At 36.5% G+C, this 22,657-nt stretch overlaps 2 protein-coding genes and 1 long non-coding RNA gene across 8 annotated transcripts in view; all 3 read right to left on the bottom strand.

Annotated features, from left to right (window-relative positions):
* Positions 1–57, bottom strand: part of LOC310737658 (uncharacterized protein) — a 2,092-nt gene extending 2,035 nt beyond the window's left edge. Inside the window, exon 1 of the mRNA XM_083562128.1 lies at positions 1–57. This exon is cut by the window's left edge and continues 2,035 nt beyond it. The gene's annotated coding sequence lies outside the window, so the exon portion shown is untranslated.
* Positions 58–201: 144 nt separating this feature from the next.
* Positions 202–22,657, bottom strand: part of plcb4b (phospholipase C, beta 4b) — a 64,301-nt gene continuing 41,845 nt past the window's right edge. For 4 of the 6 annotated variants that reach the window (XM_083562081.1, XM_083562084.1, XM_083562079.1 and 1 more), the window contains 18 exons: positions 22,478–22,562; positions 21,905–22,029; positions 17,514–17,565; positions 15,229–15,331; positions 14,873–15,037; positions 10,604–10,808; positions 7,722–7,810; positions 7,459–7,609; positions 7,200–7,249; positions 6,781–6,846; positions 5,979–6,094; positions 5,807–5,882; positions 5,271–5,446; positions 4,409–4,510; positions 4,250–4,307; positions 3,966–4,052; positions 3,762–3,798; positions 202–2,460 (listed from right to left, as the gene is read on the bottom strand). In XM_083562081.1, coding sequence (XP_083418207.1) covers positions 2,372–2,460; positions 3,762–3,798; positions 3,966–4,052; positions 4,250–4,307; positions 4,409–4,510; positions 5,271–5,446; positions 5,807–5,882; positions 5,979–6,094; positions 6,781–6,846; positions 7,200–7,249; positions 7,459–7,609; positions 7,722–7,810; positions 10,604–10,808; positions 14,873–15,037; positions 15,229–15,331; positions 17,514–17,565; positions 21,905–22,029; positions 22,478–22,562 — 1,832 coding nt within the window. In that variant the 3' untranslated portion in view covers positions 202–2,371. The remainder of the gene's footprint in view (positions 2,461–3,761; positions 3,799–3,965; positions 4,053–4,249; positions 4,308–4,408; positions 4,511–5,270; positions 5,447–5,806; positions 5,883–5,978; positions 6,095–6,780; positions 6,847–7,199; positions 7,250–7,458; positions 7,610–7,721; positions 7,811–10,603; positions 10,809–14,872; positions 15,038–15,228; positions 15,332–17,513; positions 17,566–21,904; positions 22,030–22,477; positions 22,563–22,657) is intronic. The other 2 variants (XM_083562082.1, XM_083562080.1) reach the window with 1 other exon arrangement.
* On the bottom strand, positions 19,474–20,375 carry LOC310737692. Its single transcript, XR_014536870.1, has 2 exons — positions 20,283–20,375; positions 19,474–20,193 (listed from the first exon to the last, which is right to left on the bottom strand). It is a non-coding gene; the product is annotated as an uncharacterized lncRNA (long non-coding RNA).

Raw genomic sequence — 22,657 nt, 5'->3', positions numbered from 1 at the left:
ACGTGGGAAAAAATATCAAATGAAAAACAGATGGCCAGGGATTTAACATATTCAGCTCATGCATTACTCAGATATGCACCATTTCAATTCCTAATTAAGCAACGCTGTACATTCACTTTCATACAATAAGAGAATAACATGAGAACTTTTCACTCTAACCTTCTGATTGCCTTCACAGAATAATTTCAGCCACAAACTGGGTTTCATTTAACACCTGTATGGTTTATTGGTACACATACTATAAAACAGTATTAAAGTAGCAGGATAACAACAGTATTTTTTTTTAGTAGTTCCCATTTCTAAAAGTTTGACAAATACAATATAAATACAAAAACACCCACATGGTCCATTGACTAGCTGCAGATAGCTAAAAAACAAAAAACAAACAAAAAAAACAATATAACAAAAAACAAAACAAACCAACAAAAAAAAAAAAAATAGTACAAACAGATGAATTTCAATGCAACGTTGATCTGCAAAATATATTCTTTTCTCTGCAAAATGTATAGCAAAAAAAAAAAAAAAAAAAAAAGAAAGAAAGAAATTTAAAATCACGGAACAGCCAACTAGTGCAAATAGCCTCTAACATGAAATATATTCTTAAACTACACACTATATTTTTAATATGTATATTTTTATATTTATATCTGTATATAAATAACCCCTTATTTTGGCATTTTTCCATTTGTAAAATAATTTAAACATCCTAACAGACATCGAGTGGCACATTTGTAAGCAATGGATTTAAGATTAAAAGCACTTTGCTCATTATTCCATAATAGATATGTAGTGAAAGCACAATATAGGTAGCATTCTGGATTTTAAAGATTGAAAAAACTGCCCAGAAAATAACTTTTTTAGGTCACATTCCAATAACTAACATGTACACACTATTCCAGAGCCCTTGTTTAATAAGCGTTCTTTTAAACCCTCTGTTAATTGAACTACATTCATATTTTCCACTACGTACAGTCTTTACTATCTGATTTTTAACAGGAAATTGTTTATTAAGAGCAACACATAGTGGCATTATATTTCACTGCAGAGGCCTATTCTATTGCTGAAGGCAAACATTTTTATGTTTCATTAAGTGACTGTTGTGTCGCCTGCTTCTAAACCCAAAGCAGGAGCTGCCTTTTTTCATCCATGAGGAACCAAGTTACATGACTGGTCTATAAAATTACAGCCCAAGTACTAAAAGTAAAAGCTTTTGCCATCTAGTACCTCTTCCTAAAAACCACTGAATTGTTATTGCACTCAGCCAATTTCAATAATTGTTGCCCAATAAAATTCTGATTGCTGAATGCTGGGAGCAAATGGATGATTTCCAAGCAAATTTCCTGTAGTGCATGGAATCCTTTTTTGTCCCTTATTACTCAGATCACATGGGTATTCAGGTCCATCATGGAATGTCAACACCATAACGATCATTAGATATAAACATGTGAACAAACAGTGTAACAAGTACAGTACAGTGTTAAAATATATTTTGGCAAATAAAAAAACATAGTGGTATTTCAGACCAAACACTGCTAAAACAAATCTTTACCTGAAAAATAGCTTTACCTGATGAATTGAATCAAACAGAATTAAGTCGTAAAAACAAAAGCAATGCATTTCATAAGAAAAAAATGTGTAAGAACTACTTTGTTTCCTGCTTTGTTTGGTTTCATTCACTTCAGACCTTTTCGTCCTCAATACAGTGTTTGGACATATAACTGTTTATTCTTAGCACAGGTATAACAGCTACACTGCTACAATTTTTTTTTGACAGCCTAACACATATAAAGTGCTCAGGATATTATTTTCAACTTGTTTTCACAAATTTGTGCTGACAAAAAAACAACTAAAATCTTTTCAGTTATGCCTTCATATGTCTGCTGCTGCTACTATAATCTAGTACCACAGAGACATAAGTTAAAAGGCTTATAAAAAACACTTTGAATTATGTCCACCTTGAGGCCCCAGGTCAGAACTGCGCTCAGGTTGATACTGTGAGCACTTGCAATGGCCAAAAAACACTGTTCTGTGTGTGGGTGTGCGCGTCCAGCATCGGCCTAGATCCTGCAAAGAGCTAGCAGAAGGAGCACCTCAGCAGCAAGGACGGACTACAGACAGAGGTCGATGTTAGGGGGTGGCTGTATATTGGCAACGGGGAGGAGCTGAGCAAAAGGGAGGAAATTTTATTATTGGTGGAGCCATATTTCTTGTTCCATGCCTGTGAAGTCCCTACAAATCCACAAAATGTAGCAGGAGGCTCAGAGCAATCGAGGACTATGAGGAGTAGAAGAAAAAGTGTTCAGAGTTTATAGAATTTACAGAACCAGGAATTTCAGGACAGTTGTTTAGAGAAGGAGTCTCTCTCTTTTACTCAGTTGATGGATGGAGCAGCTAAACTACTGTGGCTGGTCTGCGGTCCATCTCCGCCTCCAGCTTCACCATCTGCTGCATGTCCTTGGCCTGGAAGGATCACATGGACACACAATATCTCTTTAAAAAAGGTCACTGCATGGTGTACTCTACAGCAAAATACATGTGTGTAATACATATTATAGGTGTAATATACTTAATTTCTAATCTCCAACTTTAATATGCTGTTCTATTAATTGGCCCAAATTCCACCCAATCCAAAGGCATAATATACAATTGTGGGGTAACAGTTTAGCAAATAAACACATACGGATGGAACAGTCAGTTGCCCAAATACTTTTGTTGATATAGTGTATATATTCATATGCATAAATGAAGAAATGTTTAGCAAAACTGCACCTGGTGAATAATAATATATCCTGCCACTGGTTGTAAAAGATTTCACAAAACAAGGGGCAATCATGGTGAAAGTAGAGAAAATATCCTGGTTCGCAGCGACAACATTTTTATCCATTCCGAAGAAGAGACATAGAGCAAAAGCAGCAAAGATCATAAACAGCCCTGTCAGTATAGCCGATTTGATAATGTGCAGGTGGAAAATTAATGGAACAACAATGAATCCTCCCTGGCAGGTGTACCATACACCTGTAACAATGTGCTCTCAGACTAATGATAAGACAGGTAAGAGAGGGTCTCTCTAAAAGAACTGCAGAAAAACGTAAAAAAAAACACAGTTTCACAGTTACACAGGAAACAATAAGCACTGAACTGCACAACAATCATGCTCGTTCCATGCCATGCAAAACTCATCCTCAAAAAAGCACAGAGAGTATAAAAGCTTTTAGACAAACCATATGAAATAAATGAAGTTCAGACAGCTGCTTGATGTGCCTTACATTTTATTAAAGGAGAGATGAGAGCTGAGTGGAAGTGAAAAGTGCAAAATTTGGTCACTAGGTGTGGAATGAGTAAATGGATATATATTAAAAGCTAAACGATGGAGTTTTCTGAGTCCTCTATTTATCAATTATATAACTTCCTCCTCATCACTGAAAAATATTCACAGCACAGATTTCACTAAATAGGACCCTCTTGTTTTTCTCAAAAGACGAAAGTAAGTCCTTCTATCTTTGTATTATTTGCAAACACGATTACAAATGTATGTGGACTGAGGTAAGGGGAGGACTAATAGAGCAGGGGATTTTCAATGTCTAACTGCTGATATCAGGTTTGTTTTTAGGGTAGTACCGTCTTATAAAAGACTGTGTCCTTCAGCACTAGGATGAAAAATATCTGATCTATTGATTCTATTATTGTGAAATTGGAGTAACAGTGGAGTAACAGATGTTACAGCTCATGTTTCAAGAGAATGGAGTAATGTGTGAGCCTACCTTGACTCTGAGAGTTTGCATGGTGTGATTTCAAAAGCTGTGTGAAAAAAAGTAAATTGTATGTAAACGGATGGGAGCAGAACATGTGTGCAATGGAACACAAACAGAAAGCAAAACAAATGAAATGATGAGGGTGTTTTATTTGAAAGAGACATTTACATCTATCTAGGTGGTCTTACTGTACTATTAAAAAAACCTCCATACCTGCTCGTTGAATTTCTCCAGTTTCTCCAGCTGCTCACGCTGTGATTTCTTCAACTGTTCCATTTCTTTTGAGTGCTTCATAGCCAACTGCAGGGTTAAAGACACAACTGGTTTCAAAACGAGGGACATTAGAGGTCCCCAAAATGTATAGTATTTAGTTTCTCATTCACAAATTGTATCATTGTTATATCTGCCGGTATCAGTTTGTACAGCACAAGTAATTATATATCATTGATAATATATAAAATAATATATATTTTTTAAATATCAGAGAGACAACCAACCCGTTTTCGCTCCTCAAGGAACTTTTTCGTGTTACTGCTGTTCAATTCCCGCACCCTCCTATAAAAAAATAAATAGAAACGGATATCAGAAAACCTATGACCACATTTCTGACTTGTATTTGTGCACTTAATCACACACACATTGTAATTAGCATGTACCTTTCCCTCTCAGCCTTGTTTTTAATACTCTTGTCCTGGCTGATGGCTTTACTGTTTTCCATGGATGTCTTAGCCTGATTACCCTTCATTTCTTTGCTTTGTCTGTGTAAGGAAAAAGAGAAGACCAAAATCAATCATTTGCTAAAAGATATCTTCCTCAATAATATATCCATCATCTCTTTGGATTTCTAAATTATGCTAATAAATAAAGGTATCATAGAATGATTAAAAACAGTTGTAGTGTATGAATAATCAAAGAATGGAGTAATATACAAATTACCATCATATCGTGCACTGACACATATAGAAATGCTGAGCAAGCCCAGTTGGCCTCAATTCTGGATCAATGGCAGTGTTACAGATTTAAGTGACTTTAAGTGGGTTCATTACTGTAAATGTAACTTATGGTCTTCACAGTCACCAGACATCAATCCTCTTGAAAAACTTTGAGGAATTTAGATGATTTGTTGAACAGCGCTCAGCACCACCACATCATCAAGACAACCGTAAAGGGAATAAGTTGTGGATGTGTAGAATCTATGCCAAATATGTCACTGTCGGTTTATATTGCCTATTTAGCATTGCTGGACGTTTGCCAGAAACCACAATATGTCTAAAGCTCATTGTAAATCAGGGGCACAATGTATTTAGTTAAAGTAATAAAGGCAGTGCTAATGATTAAATAATTGTTGCTTTAGAAACTGTAAAGGAACACAATAAGAATAAGCCCTTAAACACATTGGACACAAGTGAATGCTCGTAGTTACATACATTTCAGTGTTGTTTTGTTTTCCAATAAAAAAGTTGTAAGGAGATATGAGCTGGCACATGCGCCAACATACACAAACTGTCACACACTAACCTTTCATGGATTAGTTTGAGATGCATGGTTTGCTGCTCCTGGACGGTAGACAGTAGTTTCTTCAGATGCTCACATTGCTGTGTCACATGTGCATCCTTCATCTCCTGCTCCTCTGTGCTGTGAGCGTCGATCATCTCTGACCACTCCTTCGTCTGCTGGGCTACGATATCCTTGACCTGTAGGACAACACACTGGTTGCACTCTTTTTTACACTGGAACCATACTTAAAATCATTTCCAATAATTCTCCTATAACTCCTTTAAAGTATGTGTGTATATATGTATATAGTATGTGTGTATATTAATTCTCTCTTTTAGATTTTATTGAAATCTAACCCAATCGTTCCTAGAATTTAGAAATATTCAGTACTTCAACTTTTACCAGAGTCTTTTAAACCATGAGTATCTGTACTTCTACTTAAATGAATGTATGGTGTTTACTTTTGCCACCTCTGCCCTGCACTTTACTATTACAAATTATTGTGTGTAAATTTAGGACAAATAATTCTGACGATATGTATAACTTTGCTTAGATACCTTTGCTTTGTGGTCTGAGGTTAGGGTCTCCACTTTTACTGCAATCTCTTTCTTTAACTCAGAGCAATTGTTTTCTCTGTGGTGATAAAAACGGGAAAATAAATAAGCATATCTGTATGAATAAGGCATTTCCCATATTTCCCAGTATTTTTCATTAAGTAAGTTTAATTACCCTCTTTTCTTGATTGCTTTCTCTAAAAGCTTCTCCAGCGTAAATTTCTCTTTGTCATGCTGAGCGACCATCTTGTCCACTTGGGTGCAATGTGATTTCTGCATGGCATTGTGGTCCTAAAAAAAAAGAAAAAAGAAAAAAGAAAAAAAGAGTATATATGTATATATAGTTGTATACATTTTATTAAGAAGACTTATTAATTAAAACAACAAGCTCCAACAATTTATAGTCTCACAAGAAGCCTGAAATAGAGAGGGGCAGAGTATAACTGGAATATATAAGCTGCTGCATTAACAGCAATATATTCTCTATCCACAGACTCCCATTCACCCTGCTCCCCCACCCCCACACACTGACAGAGCCAGCAACTTACCAATTCTAATGAATGTCAACTGCAAGACATGGGATCAAAGATGGACTTTTATATGTTTCTGGTCAACTAACAAAGGTGTATTTTTTCATTGAAAAAACTAAAAGTAGGTGTTATGAAGAAGCATGTTAATAGAAGAGAACTGACCAATGCACTTTGGTTGCATCATCATTGCAGGCTTGTTTTTACACTGACATGCTATCCAAGGTCATTTAGGTCTAATAATAAAAACAATAGGTCTAATATAAGTCATCTATATATAGACGCACCTTTTGGATATTTGTATATCCTATTACATTTATACACATGGACATGCTTCAAGCTCTTGTTTGATTGGCAATGCATGGATGCAAGCTCTTTGCTGAAATTAATGGGATGCTGTCTTGTGAAGTCTGTCTATAATCATAGAGTGAAAAAAAACAAAACACTAACCTTTGCATGTCTTTTCTTCAAAGTGTTTAGTTCTTTCTGCTGCTTCTTTATCAGTTTTACATAGGTCTGAGAAGAGAACCACATATTACAAATTAAGCTATATGACCTAAAGATAAAAAGCTTAAAATTTGCTACTAAAAGCAAGAGGTTATAAAAAAGCTCAACAATAACAATGTTTTGCTTTAAAATGTAGTAAAATCACTTAGTCTTCCTCTGTGGCTTAAGGGTGGGACAAGAAAGTGCTTATCCCCCTTAATTACCGCTTTTAGCTACTTTTACATATTATGATTATTATTGTCATTATTTATTATTATTATTATTATTATTATTATTATTAGTGGTAGTAGTAGTAGTAGTAGTAACAGTAGTAAAATCTACATATTTACAACAATGTGCTGAATCAGTAAGTTTTACTGTACCTTCATCTGTTTCAGGTCCTCAATTGTCACCTGGTTCACCAGAGCAGGATCTATGAGAATATGTCAAAATGTACTTTATTACCAACATAACAGACCGTAACATCGTACATGCAATACAATGTACAGTTTCTTTTCTGGATTATGTGGGATTATTTTTATTGTCTGGACAACATTAACACCAGATGACATCAGACACATGTGTGTTATCATTTGATGACACTATATGAAATTGTGGCATGTTATTGGCACACAGTCTCACCTTTCTTGTTTTCAGAGCTGTTATTTTGAGTGTTGCTGAAGGTCTGCCCCATGTCTGAACTGGTCTGAGGTGTGACGTTTGCCTTCACCTGATTCACTTTGCCCTTCTTATCATTCTTGGACATTTCATTTGGCACATCTGCAATGTCACTCTACATCAAGACAACATTAATTAGAACTACGTACAGTTTTCTGTAACTTATACAGTGCAGACAGCAGCATCATTAAAAGTAGTCAGCCAAAGTGTATATATAATGAGCATACCGTTTCAATGCCAAGAGCTCTCATTTGATCTGCGCGTTTCTCTGCTATGGAAAGGAACTTCTTTGGGTCTGAGAGAGCATCCACAATAGCTAGAAACAGGACAGTCACAGAGAGTACAGTGAGGTGAGCAAAAAAACATCTCATAGTTATTATTCCTGACAGTATGTCCTAAATACCCAAAGATAATTCAATCTGAAAATGAACAAATATGGAGCTTTGCTCTAATGTCACTGATGTTTATTGTTATTAGTGCATTATTGCAGCCTTCTCTTGTCCTCAGCCAGCACCTCCATGAATAAATTGTGCTGTTCATTAGAGACCAGCAGCACAAAGGCTCCAGGTGAAAGAAAAATAAGCATGAGCACACATACACACACACACACACACACACACACACACACACACACACACACACACACACACAAAAAAATATATACACGCAACAAGCCTCTTCCAACAAACAGCAGAGAAAGAGGACTCACTTGCCTTTCAGCGCATGCTAATCAAACACACATATTCATGCATCTTATTAAAACATCTCAAAGGAGAGGCGAGATCATGAACCTCCAATCTGCTGTTGGCTGGAAGAACAAAGAGGAAAATCCAAGAATGGGACAGTAGTTTCATATTCTCTTTGGCCTTTTAAAAGGCAGATAATGACCGATTCGCTTTATTTTACAAGTGAAATAGTGTAAAGCATACACTTCAAAGCTCAACATACAACAGCTAATTTTGTAATTAATTTAATAATCAAATAAATATGAAGCAAAAGCATGTCAAATATCAAGTTTAAGAGTGATACCTGACAAGAAATACAAGAATTGAATCGGCTTTATTCCCCCCCAATAAAATAAATAATTTCGCTATTATTTGACAAACTGAACTTTAATTAAAAATCACATTCAAACTTCTTTTTGTAATATGTGCAAGTGCATGTAGTTGAAACATGCAATGACCTGCAATAAAATATGTCTCAGTTTTGCCAGTGAATTTCTTACACATTCCCTGACAAAATACTATGTCACTAATACGTACAAGTGCCCCGTGTAAATGTATCTCCCTCCTGAAGTTTTCTACATGTATTAAACATTTAAAAAACCTCCCAAACCATTTAAAAAGATCACACACTAAGCAGGTGCTCAGAAGGACAGAAGGGCACTAGGGGGTGAGAGGAAGTCTACAGAGATACCTGGCTCTCAAACACTTATCATCTGGGAAGATCTAGGTCACTGCTACACGGCAAAGATGTGCTCTGAGTGCAGACTGGACATGTAGTGTATCAACCAAATGCCAGAGGGGGCTTCTGGTTATAAAGTATAATTCTTTTTTTATTTCCTCAGAGTAAACAAACTAAAAGGTGTAATCAGCAAATCTCTTAATTTAAAAAAAAATAATAATAATTTGAAGCTAGTTTTTTTGAATACACAAAACACAAACACACACTCTCATGAGTTTGCTTTCTAATGCTATGTTCGCAAATCAAATAATTTTTTTATCCTAATGGATTCCCTTTCAATTCCTTATTGGTTGGAAGTTTGTAATCTATGTACACTTTTTTGGTTATTTTTGGTTATTATTGGCCTTTTCGAGTACCCAGTACAGAATTTGAATAGATTACTCAAGGACACTAATAATGTAATTTATGAGATGGGGTGCTGGAAAAAATGTGCATTGTCAAATATGAATTAGATACAATTAATGCAGAAAGAAGCACAAAGTGTTAAATTATCTTTATAGTAAATGAAGAACTTAGATATAATGATTACGTAACGTTGATGCAAAAGATTTCCAGTTTTCCTTCATTTAATCCTTTTTATTGTTTGACTCAGGCAGAAAAGATATTTCTAAATTGTGCTTTAAAGTAGAATTTGATATAATCTAATGATATAGCAGTTGAGTTTTCCATGAGTTTGAAACACTGTTTTGAACGCATTTGTCAATACTAAGCAAATATCTCAGTTAAAATAAAGACCTGAATAAATGCACCACATTTTTAGTTGAGCTGATTATCTAAGAAAAAATTTACATTTGGACTTGCAGATGTGTGTGCATAAACGTGATTATACTGCATACAATATTTGCTTTTGTATTTGTCAATGGTACATTGTACTATTGTACATCTATTTGATGTATACAGTATAACTGCATTAAAGACACTGATACAGCTTTTCTATAGCTTCAGTGTCTGCCAGTGATCCATGTTGACTTACAAAACTCTATGTAAGCTCAGGCTCCATTTTTGGAAGACTATTGTTTTTATTGTTTTTTTTAAATATATTTTTTATCAAAAGTTAACAAAAACCCCTATATGGATGAAAGTATTGGGACACTGACTTTCCAGCAATACGTATTTCATTCCCAAACAACTGTAAAGGATGTCATTCCTTTATTCCTTCACTTGAACTAAGAGCCCCAAACCTGCTCCAGCATGACAATGCACATGTGCACAAAACCAGCTCCATGAAGATACGGTTTACATGGTTTGGAATGTAAGATCTTGAGTAGCCTGCTATAGTCCTTTGACCCCAACCCAACCGAAGACTTTTGAGATTTACTGGAACGCTAACTGCATCCCAGGCCTCAACAAACTACATCAGTACCTGACATATCCTCAAACAATCTCCAAAATATTGTGGAGCATCTTGACAGTGAATGTTATTATAACAGCAAACAGGGACTAATTGTGAATTGTGATGTTCAAAAAGCACATACAAATCTAAAGGTCAAAAAACTTTTGTCCATGTACTATAGTGTAACTTTTAAACAAAATGTAGAAGGCAGTGTTTGAGCCATCTATCTCCACTATGATGTGTGTGTGTGTGTGTGTGTGTGTGTGTGTGTGTGTGTGTGTGTGCGCGTGTGTGCATTATGTGCCTCCTCACCTCCAAAGCCATCAGGCACGTAGGTCTTAAGGACAATATTGCAGAAGATTGTGGGTAGGGAGAGCGGCTTGTTACCCTCGTTTCTCAAAGAGATGTGTCTATAGCCAGCCTGCAGGCCATCCAGCGGCAGGATCCTCTGACCAATCAGCTTATTGTTATCATCATACACTGCCATTCTCAGCACAGCCAGTTCAGGCAGGATGACCTGGGCCAGACCAAAGAAAAAAACATTAATGACATTCATTATTACAAAAACAGCATGTTAACATTATCTGTGACGTGAAAATAAAACACACCAGCATTAGTATAGGAGCTAGTAATATAGGACTATGTTGTGTAAGGTGCCCAAGTCATGTTGCCCATGGCTCATGGATGCAAGATATCTTACAGAAAAAATCCCAGTGTAAGACAGCTTGTTTACATTTGACTGCTTCCTTCAGCCTGAGTATCATGATTATGTATGAATTGGAATAATCTGCATAATGCAGGTGTAAATGCACCACTAAAGCATTTAAAATGGATTATAAATTGAAGAACACTGTAACCACTAGGCCTGAGATAAATAAACATAAATGCATGCCGTAAACCCTCATGCTGTAAGGATGTTAATACTGGTGGATAATTTGTCTTGCATTAAAAATGCAACAAGAAAACCTGATGCATGCAATGTAGTTTTAATTCTAGGGTTAACTGACAATGAGAGTAAGTGCCTGTACTTAAAATCTAGAGTAAACACTGGCCCTTATACTCTAACAAAATAGTTACACTTGAATATTATCTGCAGCTAAACAGTAATTCTTCTCAGGATCACAGCCCTAATCTAAACATCCACTGTTCCACTCAACACATCCATTTAACAATGCGTTCTCCTCTTCCTAACTAGTAACTCGCAGGCCAAGGACAAGTGCAATAAAATTACACTGTTGCAGATATGTACACAGTACAAACTGTTGACAGATAAGAGGACATTATAAGGAAAAAAGTATAGATTAATAAAATGAGAGGTAAGGAAAAGGATATAGCTGAGATTGTGAATGGTGTTGATAGGTCATTTATCAGAGTCACACTGAAACAGAGACAAAGCAATTGGTCTAAATGTTTATGGCTTTAGTTGTACTGAGAAACAGGATGGCAACAGTGACTGATGGGCCAAAGCCAATTAAAGATTTTCAGATAAAAAATGTGCTATGAATGAACAACCTGTAAAATACGATCACCACATGAACTAAATAAAACCGTCAATAAAAGCATGTGCATGTTTTACCACATAATAGGTTTGTGTGAGATTTCTAAAAGGCCCCCTTGTGCAAGCACTTTGTAACAGTCAGCGAAAACGCTATTCTCTGTTCTCCAAGAAGACTACTGTATAAACCAAGAACTGCTATTGAGTATCCATCCTAACACCATTTTGATTTCGTTTTTGCATGGTGTTCTGATATACAGATGTTTATTGGGGTAATTGCAGTCCAGAAAGCTTAAATCCAGTGTTTTATGTTCCAACAAAAATTTAAAAAAATCTGTATAACAGTATGCATTTTAGAATGTGTATCCTTAAAAAAGGAATCATCCTAAATCTATTTTAATAGTATAAGAAAAAAAAAAAAAGATTTGTGCAACATTAAGCTTTATTATTAAATTCTTGAGACGGAGCTAAAATATCAGGTAGACTGTTCAGTTACATTACAGAGCTGATCTGGCTGGTTTTTGACTGTGATCAGTTTCTAAATTAAATTAATTAATGTCCAGTTAAGCAACAAACAAGATTCTAAAAAGACAATCCCTTGTTCATGCTTAACAATTAATAATGATTTTTATATATAAGACAATACTACTCACTAGTGCTATGAATTATGAGCACAATCATTTTGTATTTTAACCTGAAAGAATAAATGTATATTTCTCTATCCAACCATCTTTAAACAGACCAGCGCAGGGTAAATGAACAATATACACGATTTCCATGTCATTTATGGCTAATGGCTTCTACAATCTTCAAAGACTGAAGAACATAGATCACATGCTACTAATCAAGGCAAAGGGCTTTGGTAGTGGGTAATTTATAAGATCCCTTAGTTAAATTACAAATATCTAATCCACTGCTACACCTCAAGATGCATTACTTTTATACATGTTAAAAAAAAAAAATCCATGAATCTAAGAAAACCACAGGAAAGATTTGCAGATAAAAAATTTGATAAAGATTTTTTTATTCCAAAAAAAATGTACATGGTTTTATATTAATATTAAATCTTCCCGAATGACCTCCTTTAATCTAGGTGCAAGTCATAGTGTTGATTACAAGAGTATTAATAGGAAAGTGCATGTGGAAGGGAGATTAGCTGTTTGAATGTGTGTGTATGTGTGTGTGTGTGTGTGTGTGTGTGTGTGTGTGTGTGTGTGTGTGTGTGTGTGTGTGTTAAATCCAGTAGTGTATTCTGAAAATAAAAGCAGTGCTGATGGTTTGTATAGTTGTGCGTGGGTGTGCATGTGTGGCTATGTGTGCAGAGCAATCACAGCAGTCTGTGTGTGTGTGTGTGTGTGTGTGTGTGTGTGTGTGTGTGTGTGAGTAAGAGAGAGAGAGAGAGAGAGAGAGAGAGAGAGAGAGAGAGAGAGAGTGAGAGAGAGAGAGAGAGAGAGAGAGAGAGACAGAGAGAGAGAGGGGGCAGCACTGCGGCAGCAGTGATTTATGGCCTGTGCTGGAGTCTCAGTGTCATGGTTGAGGAGATTCTGCCTTTTTGCTGCTCTCAGCATAATAGCCTTGCTTTCTCTCTATCCCATGTTCATTCACAGTCTATTTCCTACAAGCAATAAAAATGCTTATAAAACAATTACTGACCGAAACATCATGCTACAATGGTAATGTTTACCCAAAACAACTTGCGGTTCTGAATCATCACCAAATTATATTTATTGGTTAAAACAGCATATATTTAATTTTACCAGCTTCCTGCTCTTACACTCCTGTGTTTTACTGCTTTGTTTCTTCTCCAATCTTCACATTCTCTATTCTGTCACTTCATACTGCTCTGGCTATGCTCCTCATATGACAAAAAAAAGAAGCATTACACAAAAGGATCCATTTTCTTTTGCTTGCTTGTAAGTCAATGAACAACAGTTGCCTTTTTTGATACAATTCTCAAAAATTTAAGCCGGTGTAGTTCTATTCGCATTCCTGCAGGCTCGGCTACCAAGACAAAAGGAAAACTTGCCCAAAGAAAGTACAAGAAGAAAACTCAAATGAATAAGCACATAGGCTGATTTTATTAGTAAGACTAGTCTGCAAAATTTGCAAGAGAACAATTAAGAAAAACCTTGAGAAGTCACCAACGCTGAATTCTCATCAAATTAATAATATATATACATTTCTAAATAAGTCTAAAAATCTAAATTAGTTTTTCTGCTAATGGTATGTACTATGACAGCTCTAACATAAATTTTACAAACATTTTAACAGAAATGTTTCATTTATTTTCCAACCTAACTAGAAATTTACAGTGGGTAAGGAGAAAGTCTGCCTAAAGATGACAAAACCTTTTCTCTATCTTTACTTTTCTCATTATTTGATAATGTTTTTAATAGCTGCATGCCATAGTGAAACAAACAAGTCTAATCAATTCATTTTGAACAGCATGTAACTCTGACACACAACTGGCTATAATCCCAAGAAAGCGTTGTTCCCCCAGGCAGCTACTGATTGTGAGATGGAGGATCTTCATACAGTGGACGGTCTTGTGTGTCTGAGGGCTGACAGTTAGCAAGAGTTCATGCAAATGCTTGGGCTAATGTGCATATGGTCTGCCCTTGGCTAAAGCTAATGGGATGTGATGCACTTTAAAACTTTAACGATATCTAAAAGCGTAACTACTGGTGTTCTCTTTTTCTTTTTCTTTTGTATTTATACACTGTAATGTATATACTTGAATAATGTCTCAACTTTTTTTTTGATTTTCTTTGCTGTAACACAGAAATTTCACCACAGTGGGATGAATAAAGGTAATAATATATTATCTTAAAACCTTATTGACAAAATTTCATTATCCTAGTAAAGGTTGGTCACATACACTGCCAAAAATGCTGTAGTGTGATTTTTCTTTTCTTTTTTACATCTGCGTTGTAAATACAGCTATTAAGAGGCCCTGTGAGTAAACACTCTCCAACCCCTCGACAAAAGAGATGCTTAATTAGATTATGTAACACTAATTGAATTTTGGGAAAATTACATATTGCTGAGTTTGTCTCCCTGTAACAGTGGGTGTGCGGTCAGCCTACCTTTCTGAAAACAAAAGGCTCTTCGTTGTAAGCCGGGTTTAGGCCGTTGTTCATCACCATACGCGTACGAAACTCTTTGCGGATGGTGTCAGTGGGAAGGCCGTACATATCCACTTCTACGTAAGTGCCAATCTTCTTATCAGATAAAAACTGACCTGAGAATACCTGAGAGAGGCAGATATGAAAAATATACAACAGTTAGCAGAATTTGGAATGCATACAAGATCTAACGTCTGATCCAAGAACTGAAACATGAACATATTTGTAGACATTTAAGGAGCTCAAAAAAGGAGCGATCTATTGCCTCTAAGTTTACTGTAAGTGTATAGCACCCTCTATAGGCCATAAGGTTTCACCTGAACACTGCAGGTGGCAGCAATGACACCATCCACTGGTGTCTCAGAGAACGGGTCAAACATCCTGTCAGAGCGGCGCATGAAATCTGGCTTCAATAGGTACCTGTGTTAAATATGAACACATAGCAGAAACATCCTTTACTGCTACTGTTCCCACAAACAAACACATATAAACACTAGCTCTAGCTGAAAAGTATTCTTACCACACTTTTAGCCATTTCAAATCATTTAGTTATAATAGTAAACCAATATGAAGTGAAAACCTGTTTAATTTATTTTACACCTTAAATAATGTAGACTCATAATTCTTAAATGGTGGTTGAGACCAAAGGGGGGTCTGTAAATACATCTTAATAAAATGATTAACATTTTAAATCACACTAACTCATTAGTAGTTTAAATTGGAATATGTTTATTATGTCATGTTATGTTATGTTATGTTATTTATTTGGTAGCTTCAACTATTTAATTAATGTAATATATAACTTAATTATTAAATAAAACTTATAGTTATTAATAAAACTAGTTCCATATAGGACAACACTCACAGAGCACTTAAAATACTTTAAACAAGTCTCCCAAATACTCATTCATGCAATTATCAGACAAATGTGTGGCAGTAGTGTAATGCATAAAATGATGTAGGTCTTTCATCCAATACTAATCAATCATTGCATGCAGTTGCGCAAATATAGGCTGTGGCATTCAGCCATGTAAACCTCTTCATACCCACAATTTACACATCTTCTAATACATACTTCAAGCTTGATAATGTCACAAAGTAAAAGTCTCAAACTGGTTTCATTAACATGGCAGTAAGTGGTATTGAATAGTTTTTCAGGAATCAGATCTGAATTCAATAGAACACTTTTGAGATGTGGTAGAACGGGCGATTAACAGACTTTCAAAGAAATATTGCCAACATCTTGTGGAATTCATGAAATCTGGTTTAAAAGCAAAGGGAGGCTTTACATAATATTAGTATAATGTTTCTAATTAAAGTGCCCTTCTATAAGGTATTGCACGATTTGGGGAAAATGTCATGTTGTGATTACGGTGGTCAATATTGCGATATGCGATTGCGATACAATAAACGGTTTCATGAGTCCATTTTACTAGTTATCAAGGAAATTGCACACAGATTAGTGATAATGCTGAAATGTGTATTTGTAAAACGATAAAGATTTGGATCAGAATTTTTTTACAAAATAAAGTATTGCATTTATGTAAACATTTTTACAAAAGTACAGCTAAATTAAATAAAACAAGAAATAAACACTTTCACAAAAGTAAGATATTTGAAACATTTGTCCAAATATACAGGGAACGCCCTGCCACTGCCCTGCGCCCATTTAAATTATTTACCTGTTTATCTGCTAAAGTTTAAAATACAGTGTATGTTTACATTCTTGAATTCAGGCAATTTTGCAATCATTATTATTAAATGTGTTTTTTATGGTGTTGGAGTGAAGCATTGTGGTGGGAGTTCGGAGCCATGGGGGGTGACAAAAGGCTAGAAATTGTGTGTGTGTGTGTGTGTGTGTGTGTGTGTGTGTGTGTGTGTGTGTGTGTGTGTGTGTGTGTGTGTGTGTGTGTGTTTGAGGAAAAGGAAAGCGGTGAGGCAAAAGTGAGTAAAAAAAGTAAAAAATTGTCTGTGGTCTTAAAGATTAGAAAAATCTTGATGTAGACCATTAGTTTGTTTAAGAAAATCTAACAAATATAAATATTGTACAAAAGAATTTCGAGCATAGAACAAACATATATACAATCACATCCACATAAATGTAAAGCACAAATCAAAGCTACACTGTTTACAGGAATGACAAGCTGAACAACCATTTAAGGCTGGTGGTAATTATTTGGCAGATGAATTATTTGGATGAAGAAGATTAATGATTACAGATTTTCCAATTATAAACCCCGTGAATCAAACACAAGAACAAACACACACACAAAATAATCATGTTGACAGTGTCCTTGTTCCCAATGCTGGGTGCTTTTCTCAACATTTCTGCAGCGCAGAGGAAAATGGGGCCCACGAGAACAGCATGTAACTCTGACACAGAGTGGGCTGTAATACCGTGAGAGTATTGTTCCCCCAGGCAGCTACTGTAAATGGAGGATCTCAGCGCAGTGAATGGCCAGATGTGTGTGAGGCCCGACATTTAGAAAGTGCTCATTTGTGCTAATGCGGATTGTGGATATGGTCTGCCCTTGGCTACAGCTAATGGTATGTGACACACTTTAATTGATGAGTTTTGCCAGGACGAGGGCGCTACACTCACCCACACGCACCGTTGTACTCGAACTTCCCCTGGTTCAGCTGCATAGCCAAATCTGCAGATATAGAAATCAAAAATAGCAAAATAAGCATTCTCTACATACAAATTTTCTAGTTTTGGTATTCAACAGCAGTGTAGAGAAAAGACCGTCATTTAACACTCTGTTGTTTAATGTGTCAAAATTATTATTTAATTAGCAATTGTACAACAAGCCATCAATAGGACTTCATTTGAAAGTTTTTTTTTTGTGTATGAATATATATATAAATATATGAATATATTTTAATAAGCATCCAAAACAGAAAAGCTGTATTTACCAAATTTCTATCTGTGCACCTAATTGTAGCATAAATTTAGTAATGTCGAATTACCACGCCTGCATGAAAAACAAAACCATGTGATAACCTCCTGTAATAGAAAAGTCTTCTTAGATCCAAGAAATACTATTGGACGTATGCAAAATGTTAGTTCCCACAGGCACTGCATGCTCTCTGTGATTTAAATGCAGATTAATGTTTTTCCTAGTATTTTTCACTTGGTGGCCCTTTCATAATTTCTTTCTTTGTCAGTACAGCATTCAGCAGCTTTACAGGAGCTGTATGTCCTTCCACAGGGCAGCATCTGCTGAAAAAACATGCTTCCTCATTTGTGATGTTTTTTGGCATGCTATGGCCAGCTGTGTGTTTATTCTTCTATCAATTATACCACTATATTGATAGCTGCATTTTCTTATAGCTGTCATTGTCCTCCTTCCTGGCTGCTCCATCCTTAGCATTCTTTTATCAATTTACCCCATGTTCCTCCTCGTCACATGTCTAAGCCATCTCAATCGATCCTCCCTCACCTTGTCCCTAAAATCATTTCTAATCCTGTCTATCATCGTCACTTCCAATAAAAATCTCAGCATCTTTAGCTCTGCTACCTCCAGCTTCACCTCCTGTCTTTTAGTCAATGCCATTGTTTTTAAACCATACAACATCTGAGGTCTCACCACAGCCCTATAAACTTTCCCTTTTACTCTTGCAGATACCCTTCCATCACAAATCACTTCTGCCACTCTTCTCCACCCACTCCATTCTGCCTGCACTCTTTTCTTCACTTCTCTAACACATACTCCATTACTTTGAGCTGTTGACCACAGGTACCTAAACTCATCCAACTTTATCACCTCCTCTCTCTGCAACCGCACCACTCCACTGCCCTCTCATTCACACACATGTACTCTGTCTCATCCTACTGACTTTTATTCCTCTTCTCTCCAGCATGTACCTCCACCTCTCTAGGCTCTTCTCAACCTGCTCCATACTCTCACAACAAATCACAATATCATCTGCAGACATAGTCTATGGGGACTGCTGTCAACCTGTATATCAGCACTGCAAACAGAAATGGGCTCAGAGCCGATCCTTGATGCAGTTCCTCTCACCTTTCAAAATCTTGTTAACCAATCTTGTTGAAAACTCCACTGTCATCTCTTCTAGATATCGCCATGCTTCCACTGGCATGTCATCTGTTCAAACCGACTCATCATCCTCTTAATAGCTGCTCTTACTTCCTCCTTAATAATCCTATCCACCTCCACTTTTCTATCTTTACATCATCCACCCTTCTCTTTATCCTGTTCCTCATTTATCAGCTGCTCAAAATACTTCCTCCATCTTCTCAACACACTCTCCTCACTAGTCACATTTCCATCTGCATCCTTTATTGCTCTAACTTGTAGCACATCCTTCCCAGCTCGGTCCCTCTGCCTGGCCAATCGGTATAAATAATTTTCTCCTTCCTTAGTGTCCAACTTCCCATATAGCTCCTCACATGCCTTTTCATTAACTTTTGCTACATCCCTCTTTACCTGCTGTCACATCTCCTTGTACTCCTGCCTACTTTTCTTATCACTTTGTCGATCCCAATTCTGTTTCTCTTTATGCTTTCCTGCATTTTCTCATTCCACCACCATGTCTCCTTGTCTTCCTTTCTCTTTCTAGATGTCACACCAAGTACCTTCCTAGCTGTCTCCCTTATCACTTCTGCAGTAGTTGCCCAATCATCCAGCACCTTTTCACCACCACAGAGCCCCTGTCTGACCTCTTCCCTGAATCTCACACTACAGTCTTCCTCCTTCAGTTTCCACCATCTTATTTTTTTTTTTTCAGTCGTCACTCTCCCCCTCTTCTTCTTTACCGCCAAAACCATCCTACAGACCAACATCCGACACTGTCTATCTACACTGTTCCCTGCCACCACCTTACAGTCTGCAATCTCTTTCAGGTTGTATCTCCTTCATAGTATATAGTCCACCTGTATGCACCTTCCTCCACTCTTATATGTCACTCTATGCTCATTCTTCTTTTTAACAAATGTATTCACCACTGCCATTTCCATCCTTTTGGCAAAATCTACCACCATCTGCCCTTTCACATTCCTCTCCTTAAAACCATACCTACCCATCACCTCCTCATCACCTCTGTTCCCTTCACCTACAAGCCCATTAAAGTCTGTCCCAATCACCAATCTTTTATTCCTAGGTACACCTTCTACCACTTCATCTAACTCACTCATCTCATCTAACTCCATTTCAAAACCCACTTGTGGAGCAGTAGCACTGTTGATATTTATCATCACCCCTTCAACTTCCAGCTTCATGTTTATCACCCTATCAGAAACTCTCTTCATCTCCACTACACTCTTACTGTACTCTTCCTTCAGAATTACCCCTACACCATTTCTCTTACCATCCACACCATTAGAGAAGAGTTTGAACCCACCTTAAACCTTCCTGCCTTACTCCCTTTCCAGTTGGTCTCCTGAACACACAACATATCTACCTTTCTCCTTTCCATCATATCACGCTTTACCAGTCATAGTGTCAACATTTAAAGTGCCCACCCTAACCTCCACTCTCCTCCGCTTCTCCTTTCCCTGCTGTCTTTGTAGACATCTTCCTCCTCCCCTTCTCCTCCTTCGGCAAACAGTAGCCCAATTTTCAAAACCCTGTTGGCTAACAATAACTGTGGCGGTTGTTGGTAACCTGGGCCTTGACCGATCCGGTATGAAATTCAGGTCTGTGATCCGCATATTTGATTTGGCACATGTTTTATGCTGGATGCCCTTCCTAATGCAACCCTCCCCATTTATCCGGGCTTGGGACCGGCACTAAGAGTGCACTAGCTTGTGCAACCCTAATGGCTGGGTTATAATTTTTTTCCATATATCTATTTCCTATATATATATATATATATATATATATATATATATATATATATATATATATATATATATATATATATATATATATATATATATATATATAGGAAATAGATTTATATAGATATATGGAAACATTTCCTTTAGTCTGATTAGTCCATATTTTATATTTTTGGTTTTAAACATTGTGTCTTTGTTAGACGTAGAAAGGGTGAATGTACAGTTCCTGTATGTTTGGTTCCCTCTGTGAAGTAAAGGAAGGAGGAAGTGTACTGTAAGTATACTGTTGGTGCTTTAGTCAAAATTGAATCAGCATGGCTACCACAGCATTTTGCAGTGACATGTTATCCCATCAGGTTTGCACTTAGTAGCTTATGCAAGAGCTATTTGGGAAAAGAAGCTATAAGATAAAGCAGCCAACAAGCACTCAAAACCTCTGCGAACTCCTCAAGATTGTTGGAAAACCATTCCAGGTGACTACCTCATGAGGCTGAGAGAATGCCAATCACATGCAAAGCAAAAGGTAAGGATTTGAGTGAGTTTTACAAGGGCCAAATTGTGATGGCTAGATGAGTGGGTCAGAGCATCTCCAAAACTGCAGCACATTTTGAGTGTTTGCAATCTGTAGTGGTCAATATCTATCAAAAGTTGTCCAAGGAAGAAACAGCGAGCTTGTTAAAAACTATAGATTTGATTTTTTTTTTAATTTACTTCACATTAGATGTTTTGTATTTTCAAAAGGAGATAAAACTAGTAAACAACTGCCATTTTTCCCCCACAACACATTTTACTTAAGATGCTAATAATTCTAAAGTTTCCTGCAATCCTCCAGATGGACAAAATGCACTGATAAAAATGCAAACAATGCAAGCTGCCTTCTGTGTTATGCATCAAGTGTAATGCCTTAGGCTAGACTGCCAACAGATTTGTTTACTTTCTTTATGCATGTCCAAGTAATACAAATGAACCACTGAACCTATTATATTTTAAGATGTACTATATAAATATATTAAAAGTGTGTGCATACTGTATTTGATCTCTTATATTTTACAAATATCTGAGATAGTGTATTTGTATATTTAGTTAAAGCATACACATTCACTGTCTGTGTTACATAATGTGTGTGTTATGTTCATGCTGCATGTTCAGTAGTGGGGGTGCGGTGGAAAAGCCCCAGGACAGAGCCGTACCTGGAGTCTGAAAGTTCAGAGACACCATCTGGCACCCAGCGTTCCAAAAGATCTGAGGCATGTAATTACTGGAGTCCACACGGCCTCCTTTGGGGTAGATCCGGCTCATCTGCCGCTTGTTGTAGCTGTACATTGGCCGATGAGAAAAAGACACATAGGGAGGTGCATGCAAATGGGCAGAAGAGTTATTTATAATCCAGAACAACCGGGGCCTGAGCAGTATTCCCAATGGAGAGTTTGGCAGCTAGAGAGCAAGCTTGTTTAAAAAAACAAAAAAACAAAAAACAAGCTTTAAAGAGAGGCCTTATGGATATAAATATGTGGTGGGTAGAAAAAAAAAAAAAAAAAAAACCCAGCCTATTTGACTTGCTTGGCTAGAGAAAGAACTAAAATGGCTTTAGAAGACAAAAACAGGAATGTAAATTGATGCAAATAATTTAATTATTTTGCTGTCTAGTTTCTATCGAAAATAAATAATTGTGTAGTATTCAAATGTGAAAACATAAGTTTGTATTGGAAGAAAGCTTAAGAAAAATGAGGTACAGTTGGTCTTTGTAGAAACAAAAAGGATACTTCACAAACTCTATGGCATTGGTCTTTAAGTAGCCAAGACCAACAGACTCATTAAAGGAAGACATGTTGTGATGGATATTTTTCTCTGAAAAAAAAAAAAACATAAGAGAATTAAAAAATGAGAAGAGCGATTTTTTTATGACAAAAGTTTTTTTTTTTTTTTTTTTTTAGCTTTGTGTT

The sequence above is a fragment of the Silurus aristotelis genome (genome assembly GCF_946808225.1).
Source record: "Silurus aristotelis genome assembly, chromosome: 15".
In the NCBI taxonomy this organism is placed as follows: Eukaryota; Metazoa; Chordata; class Actinopteri; order Siluriformes; family Siluridae; genus Silurus; species Silurus aristotelis.
Note: the sequence above shows the minus strand (reverse complement) of the source record. Positions and strands in the feature narration are given on the sequence as shown.